The 17278-nt window shown below is 43.4% G+C and overlaps 1 protein-coding gene across 1 annotated transcript in view; it reads right to left on the bottom strand.

Annotated features, from left to right (window-relative positions):
• Positions 1–3115: 3115 nt before the first annotated feature.
• The window catches only part of LOC133114083 (uncharacterized), a 57707-nt gene continuing 43544 nt past the window's right edge, over positions 3116–17278 (bottom strand). The window contains 10 exon segments of the mRNA XM_061223279.1: positions 3116–4148; positions 4840–4993; positions 5307–5509; positions 6217–6376; positions 9364–9518; positions 9824–10585; positions 12754–13458; positions 14035–14742; positions 14874–14934; positions 16827–16867. Of these exon segments, the coding sequence (XP_061079263.1) occupies positions 3910–4148; positions 4840–4993; positions 5307–5509; positions 6217–6376; positions 9364–9518; positions 9824–10585; positions 12754–13458; positions 14035–14742; positions 14874–14934; positions 16827–16867 (3188 nt within the window). The 3' untranslated portion in view covers positions 3116–3909.

Below are 17278 nucleotides of genomic sequence, written 5' to 3'. Positions count from 1 at the left end.
GTACCTTAACCACTATGCTACAGGCCGCCCTAAACTGGATCTAAACTGGTGGTAGCTGGGGAGGTGGAGGGTGAGTCTAATTAGTGCAGCAGCAAGCAAAGGATACAGAAGCAGCACAGGCAATGAGCAGTGAGGGGAAGTTCTGAATGTTGGTTAAAGAAAGGTGCTCCAAGGTGGTGTGTGCATATGATTGGAAGAGTATGAGAAAGTGAGTTGTGTGATTGGTTCATTTTATGGAAATGCGGGTGTATGTGACAGTCCAGATCATCAAAAGCACGCATTGTCTTGCCAGGCAGAGAGATTGATCCCATATAGCATTACATTACATTATTGGCATTTGGCAGACGCTCTTATCCAGAGCGACGTACAACAAAGTGCATACCCATAACCAGGGATAAGTGCACTGAAAGACTCTAGAGGGAAGTACAATTTCAACTGCTACCTGTACAACAAAGATAAGGACGAGGGCCAATATATATTTTTTTTTTGGAACAAACAAACAAACAAACAAACAGAGAAAAAGTGACCAAAGTTAATTATCCAAACACTGCTCACCTAGCCAACTAAAAATACCGATACACAAAGCAAGTCACAAAGACAACAATTAAGGTTCACAGGGAGGTAGGGAGGGATGGGGAGAGGTGCTGCTTGAAGAGGTGTGTCTTCAGCTTGCGCTTGAAGGTGGGGAGAGATTCTACAGTTCTGACCTCAACGGGGAGTTCGTTCCACCACCGTGGAGCCAGAACAGACAGTTGTTGTGAGCGTGAGGTGGAGGTTCGGAGAGGGGGAGGTGCCAAGCGGCCTGTGGAGGCTGAACGAAGAGGTCTGGCTGGGGTGTAGGGTCTGATGATTTTTGGAGGTAAGCTGGGGAAGACCCCTTAACTGCTTGGAAGGCTAGCACCAATGTTTTGAATTTGATGCGAGCCATGACAGGCAGCCAGTGGAGGGAAGTAAGCAGGGGGGTGACGTGTGAGTATTTGGGAAGGTTGAAGACCAGACAAGCTGCTGCATTCTGGATGAGTTGGAGGGGTCTGATGGCGGACGCTGGGAGGCCAGCCAAGAGGGAATTGCAGTAGTCCAGGCGGGACAGAACCATCGCTTGGACCAGGAGCTGGGTCGAGTAGGGGGTGAGAAAGGGGCGGATTCTCCGTATGTTGTATAGGAAGAACCTGCAAGACCGGGTCACCGCCGCAATGTTCTCGGAAAGGGACAGTCTGCTGTCCATCACCACGCTGAGGTTCCGTGCACTGGGTGATGGCGTGAGTGTGGTATCCCCGAGGGAAATGGAGAGATCCAGATGGGGAGAGGTATTAGCAGAGCATAAATGCAACATAAGTGTAAAAGTCACTGTCAGTCATTTTGAAATAAGTCAGCCAGTTCGGTAGATATGAAAAGGGTTATTTGGGTTCAGTGCAAAAAGAAAATCCAAAACAAGACATTCATCCATATGTAGTCTAGTGGGTAAAAGAAGAAACAAAACATTTCAATGAAGTAAGCCCAGCCTGCCCTGCAGTAGGCTACTGGAGCCTCTGGAACATGGTCACTGAGCAATAATCTATGCAACTATAATAAAAAACAATAACACCATGTACAAGAGCACTGAAATTCAAAGAGAATTTGCAATGATTAACTTCCATCCATCCATTATCTTAACCCGCTTATCCTGAACAGGGTCGCAGGGGGGCTGGAGCCTATCCCAGCATACATTGGGCGAAAGGCAGGAATACACTCTGGACAGGTCGCCAGTCCATCTCCTCTCCAATCAGCCTAACCTGTATGTCTTTGGACTGTGGGAGGAAACCGGAGTACCCGGAGGAAACCCACGCAGACACGGGGAGAACATGCAAACTCCGCACAGAGAGGCCCCAGCCGACAGGGATTCGAACCCAGGACCTCCTTGCTGTGAGGCAGCAGTGCTACCCACTGCACCATCCGTGCCGCCCGCAATGATTAACTTGATGCCAATAAAGCCAGAACAATCCACCCAACCTTTACCATGGCAACTGGCCAGCACAGCACTCACCTGTAAGGGAGCAGGGAAAGAGGACAAAACGCAACCAAAAAGGGAATCTTCAAGTTACCCACAGAAAGTGTGATAACCAATAATATAGTCTCGGGGAACTACTAGAGGAGAAAGGGGGAAACGGAAAACAGGACAGAAAACTCCACGGCGAAACACCAACTAAAATGCTACCGAGAACCTGGTACAAGTCTATTTTGACGCAGCAGGTGGAAGAAAATACAGAAAAACTGATACGGTTACCCAAATACAGGGTAACGGGCCTTTAAAAAAGTAAGAAAAACCAGCCTTGCATGCCATACCTTTACCTCGCTCGGTATCTGAAACACAGTGTAACACTCAAGCACCGAGCAGGGGGATAATATGTCTTAAATAGAGTAGAGCCTGCCTACCAATAAAAGATAATTGGTTTGGTAATTAGACTGCACCTGGATACAAACCAGATATACACTCACCGAGCACTTTATTAGGAACATTTTTACTTTATTACACCTTCTTATTTATATGATTATCTAATCAGCCAATCAGCAGCAGGACAATGCATACAATCATGTAGATACGGTCAGGAGCTTCAGTTAATGTTACATGTCTTGTGGGTCCCGTGGCAGGTGGGTGGTTTGAGTACCTCAAACTGCTGATGGCCTGGGATGTTCACACACAGAGTTTGAGTTTACAAAGAATGGTGCAAAAAACAAAAAAATCAACAAAAAATCCAGTGAGCAGCAGTTCTGCAGACAGAAACATCTTGTTAATGAGAGACATCAGAGGAGAAAGGCCAGACTGATCAAAGCTGACAGAGAGGAGAAACGCAAATAACCACACGTTACAACAGTGGTATGCAGGAGAGCATCTCTGAACAACACATCATAACTCTAAGTGGATAGGCTACAGCAGTAGAAGTATAAAAAATAAGTCTAATAAATACCTAATGAAGTGCTTGTGAGTGTACTATAAGCAATATGGACAAGATTTTATTTATATATTTATTGATCTTTATTTAAACAGGTAAAGACTCATTGAGATTAAAAATCAAATGAACAAATAAGGTTGAGACACAAAGGCTGTTTCCAATATTACTATATTCTTTGTCTGAAACAAATCAATTCTAATTTAGTTTTAAATCTTCCTGTATGTGGCAGCATATTTAAAAGCTTTTCTGTCCAGCTCAGTGTGAACACAGGGAACAAACAACTGCTAAGTCTCTTGAGAACGCAAACTATATTAGCCTTGGCATCTGGAGAGGGACGTACACAAGTAAGTGGGAACTAGTCCAAGGAGAGTTTTGTACATTAAACTCAACCAGTGGGTATGCCTGCATACATACAGAGATGGCCAGCTTTTGCATACAAGGTACAATGGTGAGTAAGATATTATATACAAAGTATTTTCTAAATGTTTCTTGAATTACACCACCTGCACACCAGGGGCACTGCAGCTGAAAGAAAGAGCAGAGAGGAGTGTCTCTCATCCTGTAGCCTGTGTGTGCAAAGTGAGCCACAGAACCTGTGCTGCAATAACCAGAGGAATCCAGCAAGACCAACTGTGTCCTTCCACAGCAGACTCCCTGTCAGTGAGCTGATGACATGGGCATAGCCGAGGTTCAAACCTGCAACTCAGTGCCATTACCCAGACACAGAGATACAGAGATGTTTCATAATTTCCATAATGGAGACCATCACATCACACCATATGTTATAACTACACAAACAGTTTTCAATTGCATTTTGTTTTTGTTTTGTACATAGGCCTTTCAGCTACACTTGATTACAAACACAAATCTCTCATCAGAAGAATGAAAATATTTTTAGCAAAAACATTGAAGATTAAATGTTTTTTTAAATACTGGGGTGCTGGTTTTATAAAAAAAGATAAGGAAGTAGCTCCACAATCTACCACATGGGGACCGAGGAGAACAGTGTTTCGTCTGAAGTGTCACCAGCACTGTTGTATACCGATATCTCTTCTTCACTCACTACAGAACTCATTGTTCCGTATCCAGATGACGCTGAACTCCCTGATTTGCTCCTTTTCAGCCACTGTGACACCTTGTTACTGGAAAGTTGATGAGCAGATTGATAATCCAACACAAAGCTGCCTGCTTCAGAGGGGGCTGGAGTCCCCCCGCTCACTGAAACAAAACATCACCAACAAACGCTGTTTCACTCGAATTCAATTGTATTATACTGTGGCATATTTTTGCTATTTTTTGCAAATACTACATAAATATTGTTAGGTCTTTTTGATTCACATGATTTAAAGTCATTATGTGCATCACTGCCTGTGATTAATGGATGTTTCTCATTCATGTTTAAAAGGAACAAGACATCATTTCTAACGCTCAAGAGACCCCCTCAACCCCCCATACCATTGGCTGTGGCAATTAGAACCAATTTTCAACCAATGAGCTTGTATTATTGAACAACTGCACAATATTTTGGTACAGTGTTGGTCCGTCAACTATATGTTTTCAAACCCAAATGTAAGGACTATAAACACAGGTAGAGGGTGAGTCAACATGACAGTGAGCATTTTCCAATGATAGAAAAGGATTTACAATGGTCTTGTAACAATGTTTTAACACAAAAATAATTTAATAATAACCGTCTGAAAAACTGATGATCAAATGTTTTTCAGACGGTTATTAAATCCGTTGTTTTTAAAATAGTACTTTAGGCTGGTGTTCATGTATGACGAGTTAACATTATTAACTGTTAATAAGGGTGTAAAATGTTTAAAAATGTGCATAGAGGTCTGTCATTCATGGACTTTAAGCTGAACTGTAAGTGCTGAGAATCAGTCAAAAGAAGAATAAAACTCACAGGAAGGTGGAAGAAAATGAAAGCTGTCTCTCTTCTTCCATAATGGCAGTGTGGATCCCTCTGGCTCAATCAAAACCTTCAACATCCGCTCTATCAACTCTGCCACTCTTCTGCTCCACTCCTCCTCAAAGCTCTTCTGTTTTCTTCCTATTTCCTTTTCCACAAAAAAGTATGCTGAAATTCTAGGGAGCTGACGAATGTACAATTCCTTGATTTATATCAGGGCTACACAAGCCTATTCCTGGATATCAACTGTCCTTTATTTTTTCATTCCAACCCCAGTTTGGCACAATTCTAGTAATTAGCAATGAACGACATCTCTTGCTGTTGAATGAGGTATGCTTTGTTTGTGTTGGAATGAAAACCTACAGTATTAAAACTTTGGAAAATAACAGATGATTAAACATTTACAACAGCCACTAGATGGGGGCAGAGTAGAGCAGTGTTTAGTCTGGAGAGTCACCTACACTGTCCTGTTCCAGTGTCACCCTGTTAGCCTTCTCCACTTCACTCACTCCAGAACTCATTGTTCCGTATCCAGATGATGCTGAACTCTCTGGTTTGCTCCTTTTCAGCCACTGTGACACCTTGTTACTGGAAGATTGATGAGCAGATTGATAATCCCACACAAAACTGCCTGCTTCAGAGGGGGCTGGAGTCCCTCCACTCACTGAAACACAACAACACCAACAAGCTGTTACACTCAAATTCATCTGTATTATATTGTGTTATATTTTATGAAAATACTACATGAATATTCTTTTTATCTTTTTGATTCATATGATTTGAGGTCATTATGTGCATCGCTGCCTGTGATGAATGGATGTTTCTCATTCATGTTTAAAGGTATAATACGTAATTTCTAACAGTCAAGAGAGCCACACCATGCCATTGGCTGTGGCATGAGAACCAAATTAGTGCTTGAATTATTATATAACTGTACAATGTTTTGGTACAGAGTGTTGGTGCGACAATTGTATATTTTCAAACCCAAATGTAAGGACTATAAACACAGGCAGAGGGTGAGTCAACATGTCAGTGAGCATTTTCAATGATAGGAAGGGATTTACAATGGTCTTGTAACAATGTTTTAACCTAAAAATAATTTGATAATAACCGTCTGAAAAACGGATGTTCAAATGTTTTTCAGACGGTTATTAAATCCGTTGTTTTTAAAATAGTACTTTAGTCTGGTGTTCATGGATGAGCAAAATATGCTGTATATAAAAGCTAAGTATTAACCTGTCTAATGCATTATTAACTGTTTATAAGGGTGTAAAATGTTTTAAAATGTGCATAGAGGTCTGTCATTCATGGACTTGAAGCTGAACTGTAAGTGCTGAGAATCTCAGTCAAAAGAAGAAGAATAAAACTCACAGGAAGGTGGAAGAAAATGAAAGCTGTCTCTCTTCTTCCATAATGGCAGTGTGGATCCCTCTGTCTCTGGCTCAACCAAAACCTTCAACATCCGCTCTATCAGCTCTGCCACTCTTCTCCTCCACTCCTCCTCAAAGCTCTTCTGTTTTCTTCTTATTTCCTTTTCCACAAAAAAGTATGCTACAATGCTTGGGGGCTGACACATGTACAATTCCTTGATTTACATCAGGGCTACACAAGCTTATTCCTGTATGTTTTCATTCCAACCCCAATTTGGCACACCTGATTCTACTAATTAGCAATGAACTGTGAGGGAGCGGGGACAGAGTACCAGATGCGACTGAAAAGAGAATCTTCAAGTTACCACCAGAAAGTGTGATAACCACAAATATAGTCTAGGGTTCTACCCAATATAATCTAGGGGAATAATAATCAATCACAGGCTGACACAAACTCTTGCACATTCCACTTCATCCCAGGCCACCAGAACCGCCTGCTAAAGAACTCGTGGGTCCGATGGATTCCCCACAGAATGGCCCCACAGAAGTACCTGAGCACGTACCCTGCCAGGGACAAGCATGCGACCTGGAGGGTCGCTAACTGGGCCTTGCTCTAATTGCTGAGCCTCCTGCACAACAGTCTCAATATCCCAAGAAACTGCAGCCACGATCCGGACGACCAGAACAATGGGTGTAGGGGGACGGTCCTCCACTGACCCGTCATACAACCGGGAAAGGGCGTCCGGCTTGGTATTCTTAGACCCAGGACGGTATGTCAGGAGGTGGGGGAGTTGATTAAAAAGAGAGGAATACCCTCTGAGTGCTGCCTAAACGGGATGTGCATGTTGACTGGGGCTGTGATCTCTTCCACTAACCCTGTACCCAATGGACAACCATCAAAGGGCGAGACATAGGGCGACTGCGCTAGGGGGTGTGATGGAATGCCCACGCCTCAGCCCACTGGGCATCAATAAAACACTCCAGGGCCCCAGAATTGAAAAAAGCCTTGTTGTTCAGTGAGAAACGGTCCCACCTTAACTGGACAGTCAACAGGGTGCCAAAGGAACTGAACCGGTGTCTCGCTTGGCCCTCTCGCCTGTTCAGTGAGACCCCCCATTTTCTGTCTGCTTAGGGCGAGCCTGCCCGGTGTGCCCACAGCAGCACTGACACCAACTCCCCCTAGCTCAGCCCCTCAACTGCATGGGCTTGTCATAGGTCAGAGAGGAGTGGACGAAAATAGGGGCTGCGAAAGGAACATTGTCATAAGCCGATCTACGTCTCACATAATCGGGCATCTGAACGGATTAAGGGATCTGCCCAGGCGAGGGCCATCCCGGTTAATAAGGAGAAAATAAACGCCACCCGCGAATTGTGAGAGGCGAACCTGGACGGCTGAGTCTTCAAAAAATTAAACATTGGGACAGGAAACCACAAGGGAGCTGGAGTTTGGGTTCCCTAGGACTGACAGAAGTGAATGGGGTGTCATGGGAGAGTGGTTGCGCGACTGGGGGTGGAGCGTTGATTACCAGCCAGTGGAGACTGTCTGCTAGTTCTTGCATACAGTCTTCCTGACGGCGCAGCTGGTCAATGAGCTGACCCTGTTGAGCCTTCATAGCCTGTTCTTGGGCCTGGAGGGTCTTTAAGCCCCCTTCATGAGCAGCTATCGCAGCATGCTGATTAGCCTGCACTTGTTTAGCCCTGGTGGGGTCGCTGGTTCCTCCATATGACTTCTGTGAGGGAGTGGGGACAGAGGACCTGTCATGTGGGAGGTAATACCCGCTGTTACCAGCAGAGGGCCGAGGATCATTGGTCGCACCTGTTCCTCATTGGTGTTAGGGGAATTACCTCCCGGGAAGCATATTTAAGCTCAGTACTGACTCTCCTTCAGTGCTTGTGTGTCAACTGTTCGCTCTTGCGCCAAGCCGGTAAGCACAAGGTAGACTCTATCAGTAGTTTTGGGAGTCAGGTACTGTGCTGGTGGTTGCTAACAAAAAAGAAAAGCTTAAAAAAGGTAAGGAAGGCGTTTCGCTGGTATTGTGTTCGCTGGCGCCTTCCTCTAAGGTTTTTGGTTTTGGTTTTTCTTTCTTTTGACTCGTGTGAGTCAGTGGTTGGGGGACGTTGTCCCCTGGTATGTATTTTTGGTTTGTGTTTTCTTCCCGAGCTGCGCCTCGAGGGTTTTATTTTCTCGTGCCTAGTTTTTTACGCTAGGTTGTATTTTCTTTTCGGCGGTCCCGGTCTGATACCGTCAGTGCTGTGTGTCAAGCACATTTTGGGTTTTGAGTTTCGCCCTGTTTTGGAGGGTTGTTTTATTTTCCCAGCCGCTTTTGGCTTAATTTCTGTTATCCTTCTAATTCGCCTTCGGGTTAGTTTTTGTTTCTCCCTCTGTTCTGGGAGTAGTAATATTGAGTGTTAGTGGCGAACACGTTTGCGTGCTCGCTTCAAAAGGGTTTCCCCTTTAGTCGCTACTGGCTCTCCGCCCAACCCCATCCTCAAAGGACCAGACACGACTGAAAAGGGAATCTTCAAGTTACCACCAGAACGTGTGATAACCGCTAATATAGTCTCGGGTTCTCCCCAATATAATCGAGGGGAACCACGAGAGGAGAAAGGGGACAACAGGACAGAAAACTCCCCAACTAAAACAGAACTGAAGACCTGGTACAAGAGTCTATTTTGACTTAAGAGGTGGAAGAAAATAATAAAGAAAACCTGATATAGTTACCCAAATACAGGGTAACATGCCTTCATGTCGCTAATGAAAAACCAGCCTACCCCAAGGCTACCGCTACCTGGCTCGGAGTCTGAAACACAATGAAACACTCAAGCACAGAGCAGAGGGACAATGAGTCTGAAATAGGGTTGAGTCCGCCTACCAATAACAAATAATTGGTTAGTAATTAGACGGTACCTGGATACCAATTAACCAAGCCAGCAATCTGCATGCGTGAGCCCGAAAAATGGCACTGCCTAGAAAATGAGTAGGAAAACCCTGACATGAACAAGACCTCTTGCTGTTGAATGAGGTGTGCTTTGTTTGTGTTGGAATAAAAACCTACAGTATTAGAATTTTGGAAAATAACAGATGATTAAACATTTACAAAAGCTACTAGATGGAGTAGAGCAGTGTTTAGTCTGGAGAGTCACCTACACTGTCCTGTTCCAGTGTCACCCTGTTAGCCTTCTCCACTTCACTCACTCCAGAACTCATTGTTCCGTATCCAGATGATGCTGAACTCTCTGGTTTGCTCCTTTTCAGCCACTGTGACACCTTGTTACTGGAGGGGGCTGGAGTCCCTCTGTTCACTGTAACACAACACCACCAACAAGCTCTGTTACACTCAGATTCACATGATTTAAGGTCATTATGTGCATCAAAGCCTGTGATGAATGGATGTTTCTCATTCATGTTTAAAGGTACAATAGGTCAGCTCTAACGGTCAAAAGCCAAGTATTAACCTGTCTACAGCATTATTAACTGTCTATAAGGGTGTAAAATGTTTTTAAATAGAGGTGTCATTCCTGGACTTGAAGCTGAACTGTAAGTGCTGAGAATCTCAGTCCAAAGAAGAACGAACAAGAAGAATGTCAAGAAGAACAATAAAACTCACAGGAAGGTGGAAGAAAATGAAAGCTGTCTCTCATCTTCCATAATGGCAGTGTGGATCCTTCTGTCTCTGGCTCAACCAAAACATTCAACATCTGCTCCATCAGCCCTGCCTCTCTGCTCCTCCACTCCTCCTCAAAGGTATTATGCTCATCACCTTTCTGTCTCTCCCGTATAGTGAAGGAAAGACCCATGTTCCTGGCTACCACCTCCTCTATCTTCTCCAGCAGCTCTGTGACCTGAGTCCCATCAGCCCTGTTCTCATTGTTGAGAACATGATACCTGTTCCCACATTTCTCTATGAGCTCGTGGAGGGCCCTCCCTTCAGTCTCAATGTGCTGCTCAATGGTTGTGTCTCCCAGCCAGTCTCCACTGGTGAACAGCACTATAGTGTGTCTCCAGACTCTCTCACTGAGAAGCTCCAGGTGTTCCACTGCTGATCTCCTGTGTGTATCTCTGAATTCTGAGCTCACATTAATGACCAGAAAGAGAGCACATGGTCCAGGGGGACACAGAAACACACTGTGCACAATCTCCTGTTTATCCAGCTCTGCAGTGTCCTTCACAGAATGAGTCCACCAGCCTGGTGTGTCGAACACAGTGACCTGTCTCCCAGCTACTTCACCCTGTCTCTTCACACACTGTGTAGTTCTTATTCCAGACTCAAACTCCTCTCTGCCCAGGATGGTGTTTCCTGCTGAACTCTTCCCACTCAGTCTCCCCCCCAGCAGCACAATCCTCAGCTCTGAGAGACGGTGTTCCCCACCTGTCAGAGAAAGAGAACATTTTACTCCTCATAAGGAGTGTTAACAGATATTTAGCTCTGAGATGAGCTGTTCTCTGTAAGTTTGGAGTTGTGAGTATTAAACATGAAATGACATTAATCAATCACAAGATAGGACAGGTGGACTGTGGTGATTTTGGTAGGGGCAGAGTTGCCCATGAGATTTGAGTTCAAACGAACATAAAGTCTCATTCTGTTCAATATGTTATTGCAACCAATTATAAACATTTTTATATTGGGTAGGGACCATGTAACTACACTTCCCGTGATTCCACAGGACACTTCCACACAATCCCCCCAGCCTGACGTCTTGGTACCGTTAAACCAATACTGTAATGCCAGGAGCAATAAACTTTCACAGATGAGAGCAAGGACAATCGCATTGTCCACCCCTTCTTTGTCCACTGTTCTCTTCTCTTCCCTTACCTTCCTGCCAGCTCAGACAGCGGCAGAGGTTCTCTCTCTCACCCTCCTGCCAGCTCGAACAGAGGCCGACATCATACCACGCAAGTTAGCTTACTTCACAGTAACTAAGTGTAGGACACTTTCAACCCGGTGAACTAGTGTACGTGCTGTGCTGTGCACCGGGAAAACTTCCAAACAACCGGGAACTTGGCACACACCCCATGTATCACAAACAGCTCAATAAACTTTTGCGGCCTGCAACCAGCACCCTTCTTTCAGATGACCGGAACACACGTTGCGTTGCCTAGGCTAAAGCCAAGGACACCAACTGGCACGCTGCTCTCCACGGAAGTTCACCATCGCGTTTCTCCTGGACACCCACGACTGGAGACAGCAAGACGTAAACGGACTCAGTCAGACTGACTAAACATCCCAGGCATTAGCCACTGTTTAGTTAAGTCTTAATTGTGGTTCGCCTGCTGTGAATGTATGCGTTTTCTTTTTGTAACGTTAGTCGACTTTATTATGTGATTATGTTCTGTTCGCTGTGTAGCTTATGTGAATCGGTTCGCCATTATCCCGTATGTAAACGCTAGAGTTAATCACACACGTGTTTTACTCCTAACCACAGCTAACTCTTCCAAACTCCACTAATAACGACAAACGCACACAATACAATCAAACCTTGTGTCCTCCCCTCTCTCTTCCAGGCAAAAATAAGTTACTGCTGCAATTACACGCACACCCGCACCGACACATACACACCCTGGTCCTTTGTCTAAGACGCGCGCACACACACATTCCATTGTTAGCATTCCATGTAGCATTCTTGGTTATCATTCATTCTCCGTGATTACTTTTGTCCTTGTCTACTCTGTGTTTGTAATTTTGTTGAATAAATTATCTTATTAAACCCGGTGTTTGGTGTTGTATGACATGGGAGCCGACTCAAATTCATCATCCGAAGAATTCCAACCTTCAGGTTATCTGTATGTTTAATCGCTAAGATTGGTTATTTTAATAATTAATAAAAATACTACATTTGTGGTTAGATATTTTAGATAATAGTAATTTTATGAGACTGATTACTAATTGCAGTATACACTGCTTCCCCTACATAATTGGAGCCCACGTGAGCACTGAGACGTATGCGTTTCAAATAGTCATCCTCATTATTTCGGAGAGTGTAAAAACCCGGCAGGTAAAGAGAACATTTTACTCCTTATCAGAAGTCTTAACAGACATTTAGCACTGAGATGAAGGGTTCTCTTTAAGTTTTGAGTTGTGACTATTAAATATGAAATGACATTCATCGCTGAGAAAGTAAAACAGGTGGGCTGTGTTTATTCTGGTAGGGGCAGAGTTGCGCATGACATTTTAGTTCATAGCCACATAAAGTCTAATTCTTTTCAATATATGATTGCAACCGGGAATTTCTGATTATCAGTATTTTTATATTGTGATGAAAATATCTTCTGAATTTCAAACGCAAATAAAAATGTGTTTTATGTCAACAAGAACATGACTTGAAATTTAATGATCTCAGTTGTGGCTCATCATTCTAAGATTCTGATCCAGTGTTTGGATGCACCCCACCGTCTGCTATCAAATCCTGACTGTGCAATGCAATACTTTTCATTGATAGAATCCATTCGAATGGAAATTGATTTAACATAATCATGATTCATTTGAATTTTACACTGTAATTCATATTAAAATCATTTCAATCAATGACAAAAGCTTACCCTGAAAAAGTGTTCGGACAGTCTTTCTCGGTTTCTGAACCTTCATCAACCTCTGTTTCACTCCATCTTTCATTGCCCTCTTCTCTTCCACCTCCTGTAAGAGTCTTCTATCTATTTCATAGTGCAAGCCTCCACGCCCTGCCATCATCTCCTCTATCCTCTCCAGCAGCTCTGTGACCTGAGTCCCATCAGTCCTGTTCTTACTGTTGAGAACATGATACCTGTTCCCACATTTCTCTATGAGCTCTTGGATGACCCTCCCTTCAGTCTCAATGTGCTGCTCAATGGTTCTGTCTCTCAGCCAGTCTCCACTGGTGAACAGCACTATAGTTTGTCTCCAGACTCTCTCACTGAGAAGCTCCAGGTGTTCCACTGCTGATCTCCTGTGTGTATCTCTGAATTCTGAGCTCACATCAATGACCAGGAAGAGAGCACAGGGTCCCGGGGGACACAGAGACACACTGCGCACAATCTCCTGTTTGACCAGCTCTGCAGTGTCCTTCACAGAATAAGTCGACCAGCCTGGTGTGTCGACCACAGTGACCTGTCTCCCAGCTACTTCACCCTGTATCTTCACACACTGTGCAGTTCTTATTTCAGACTCAAACTCCTCTCTGCCCAGGATGGTGTTTCCTGCTGAGCTCTTCCCACTCAGTCTCCCCCCCAGCAGTATAATCCTCAGCTCTGAGAGACGGTGTTCCTCTTCTGTCAGAGAGAAAGAGAACATTTTACTCCTCATCAGGAGTGTTAGCAGATATTTAGCACTGAGATCAAGGGCTCTCTGTAAGTTTGGAGTTGTGAATATTAAACATGAAATGATATTCATCGCTCAGAAGATAGGACAAGTGGGCGGTGTTTATTTTTGTAGGGGCAGAGTTGCGCATGCGATTTTAGTTCATACCCACATAAGGCTCATTCTGTTCAATTTATTTTTGCAACCAGAAATTTCTGATTATAAGTTTAATATTGTGATGAATATATCTTCTGAATTTCAAATATTTATAAAATATTATTTATGTCAACAAGAACAAGACTTTAAATTGAATTGCCTTAGTTATGGCACTGCTGCGTTACTCATCATTCTAAGATTCTGATCCAGTGTGCGGATGCACCCCACCGTCTGCTATCAAATCCTGACTCTGCAATACACTTCTCTCGGGAGAAATACTTTTCATTGATAGAATCCATTCGAATGGAAATTGATTTAACATAATCATGATTCATTTGAATTTTCCACTGTAATTCATATGAAAATAATTTAAATCAATGAAAAAAGCTTACCCTGAAAAAGTGTTCGGACAGTCTTTCTCGGTTTCTGAACCTTCATCAACCTCTGTTTCCCTCCATCATTCATTGCCCTCCTCTTATCTTCCACCTCCTGTAAGAGCATTCTTTCTATTTCATAGTGAGAGCCTCCATGCCCTGCCACCATCTCCTCTATCTTCTCCAGCAGCTCTGTGACCTGAGTCCCATCAGCCCTGTTCTTATTGTTGAGAACATGATGCCTGTTCCCACATTTCTCTATGAGCTCATGGAGGACCTTCCCTTCAGTCTCACTGTGCTGCTCAATGGTTGTGTCTCCCAGCCAGTCTCCACTGGTGAACAGCACTATAGTGTGTCTCCAGACTCTCTCACTGAGAAGCTCCAGGTGTTCCACCACTGATCTCCTGTCATTCTCTCTGAATGCTAAGCTCACATCAATGACCAGGAAGAGAGCACAGGGTCCCGGGTGGCACAGAGACACACTGTGCACAATCTCCTGTTTGACCAGCTCTGCAGTGTCCTTCACAGAATAAGTCGACCAGCCTGGTGTGTCGACCACAGTGACCTGTCTCCCAGCTACTTCACCCTGTCTCTTCACACACTGTGCAGTTCTTATTCCAGAGTCAAACTCCTCTCTGCCCAGGATGGTGTTTCCTGCTGAACTCTTTCCACTCAGTCTCCCCCCCAGCAGCACAATCCTCAGCTCTGAGAGATGGTGTTCCTTTGCTGCCAGAGATTAATAATTAAAGTTTACAAACACATCAGCGGTTTGAATAAAAAATGTACAATCATTTAAATAAACATTTAAATAATCATTTAAATCAATGAAATGTTCTACACAGAAAGAAGAAACTCACCATGATGAGAGGTCACACCAGCAGCTGCCATGTTGGTCCCTCTGTCATTCTCCAGTTTCATCTTGCAAATAAAATTATTTTAATGGTATTTTGATTTAGGTTTTTTTTTTGTACATTTACCCATCATGTGTCAATTTTCACGCACAAAAAGTGTGACACATAAGTGTGCCACATAATTTTCTCCCTCTTTTTGATTCAGATCTTACAGAGAATTCACTTTCCTCAGTAGGTATTTTCATATTATTCCATGTGTCTCATTCGCACAGACAGTTTGAGTGATTTATTATATTCTACATGTTTAGCAAAGCTTCTGACAGCATGTCAGCTTCACAATGGGCATTCGAAGCATCAGTGGTTTTCTATGAATTGAGAAAAAATACTGAAAAATGAAACTGAACTATCGCTTGAAGTTCAATCTTCAATGTCTTTGTTATGTTTTCTCTCTGCCATGTTAAGTCAAACAGGTAAGTACTTGGAAAGTAGCCATTCACACTACCACATTATCACATCAAAAAAACATTTGTACCCATTCTACATTATGTTACAAGTGAGAGTTGATTGAGATTTACTTTCTTCTTGATTTTAGACAGAATACACAGAATAATTTAGACTGAGAGTTTCAAGTGAGAACTTGAGAGCTGTAGACGAGGCATGAATATGTATTCGGCCAATAATTTATCAGTGTGATAGACATAAATAGCTGCCTGCCTGAAACAATTTCCTCATAGTTTTAGCTCTGTAATGCTTACCCTTTACGTCACAGTGTAAGCATTCTGTGGGATTGTGGCAGTGAGGTCTAGTCTATTCCCATGTACACAGATGAAGCCCTGCTGAAAACCTATATACTGCAAGAGCCGACTATCATTGCCAAATCTTTATCGTTTACAAACTAACATTTTTATTGTAGTAGCATTTTCCCTCAATGGTTCTTTAGGAACTTATCATGAAAAAATTATAATCATGAACAAATATGTATAGCATATGTATGTGAATGTGTAGACCAATTCACTGAAACAAACCATCTTGTTGCTGCTTTGTTTATCTCTTATAGTTAATGCAATTACATTACTTTATTTTAGCTGATACACCATATTCATCCTGTTAATTCACAGTTTTAATCATATAATTACAGTACCTGTTGACTTGTAGTCCAGGTTCACTCCTTCCAGCTGAAAAAGAAATGATCTGCTTGAAATGATTCTGTGAATATTGATAGTTTTCCATGACGTCTGTTTAAATGCTTTGACAATGTCATGGGTTGCCTTTTGGTTCCAATGGGAGGTTGTCAGAATGTGGATAGGAAACAAAATGACACACCTGTCAGGCAGTCTGACAGCACAGGCTGGTTCTTCCAGTGTGTGTGCCAGCCAGCTTGGCGTGTATGTATGTGCTGTAGGATTAGGTATGTGAGAGAGTAAATGTATTGCTCCGGGGGGAGCTTTGCATCGATTGCAACTTTTTCCAGAACGAGTGCACCACGTCATCTGATCAAGTTTAGTGAAGCTACGCCACACACTGGAGCGGAAGCCAAAGAGTCACAGAGAGCAACAGAAACTCCTCAACCGTGTTTCACTCATACAGCTACCCCTACTGGCAGCAGGGATAGATCACAAGCATCCTATTTAGCGCTATATTATTGATAATGATGACATTATTAATGTTTTTTGTTTCATTTCCGGGCCGCGGTGCGACTGCTGACCCAGTGCTTCACGTTGGTGGTTTGTTTGTATGTTTTTAGGCTTTATTTTTATTTTGTCTATTGCGTTGATGTGTTTAACCTCATGAGAATAACAGAGTAACCAGTTGCTTAATATGGAACTTCAAAAGGTTTCGATTGCGATTTACATCTGCTACGGCTTTCGGCGAGTGGCGTCTTACCTACACTAGAGCTCAGATGTTGACGCTCCAAACTCAAGTCGGGAGTTTTGAAGATCACATTCCCATGGACTGTACAGAGATCTTGAGACACAGGTGGCGGAGGAAAGCGCCGAGAACTAAAATAAAGAAAAGAGGTTCAAGAGGAGGTGTGCACGAGAGATTGAGAAGACGCGGCTCCAGATTTCCTCTCCCTACCATCACACTATCAAATGTGCGATCTCTCAACAGTAAAATTGACGAGTTCAAAGCGAGACTGACCCACGAACAGACTTCAAATTGTGTAATCTAATCTGCCCAACGGAGACATGGCAAAAGCCGGAAGCAATAGTCTCTTTTGACGGATATACAATAATTAGGGCAGACAGAGACGACCACCTGTCAAATAAATCGATCGGCGGAGGACTGTGTATATTTCTGGAAAATAAATGGGCCACGCAGATGCACGTTCATGAACAGATCTGCATCCCGGATTATGAAATGATGACCGTGTCTTTCAGGTCTTTTTATCTGCCACAGGAGTTATATGG

The sequence above is a fragment of the Conger conger genome, chromosome 16 (assembly GCF_963514075.1).
Source record: "Conger conger chromosome 16, fConCon1.1, whole genome shotgun sequence".
In the NCBI taxonomy this organism is placed as follows: Eukaryota; Metazoa; Chordata; class Actinopteri; order Anguilliformes; family Congridae; genus Conger; species Conger conger.
The sequence above is the reverse complement of the archived record's forward strand: the minus strand, read 5'-3'. Positions and strand labels throughout refer to the sequence as shown.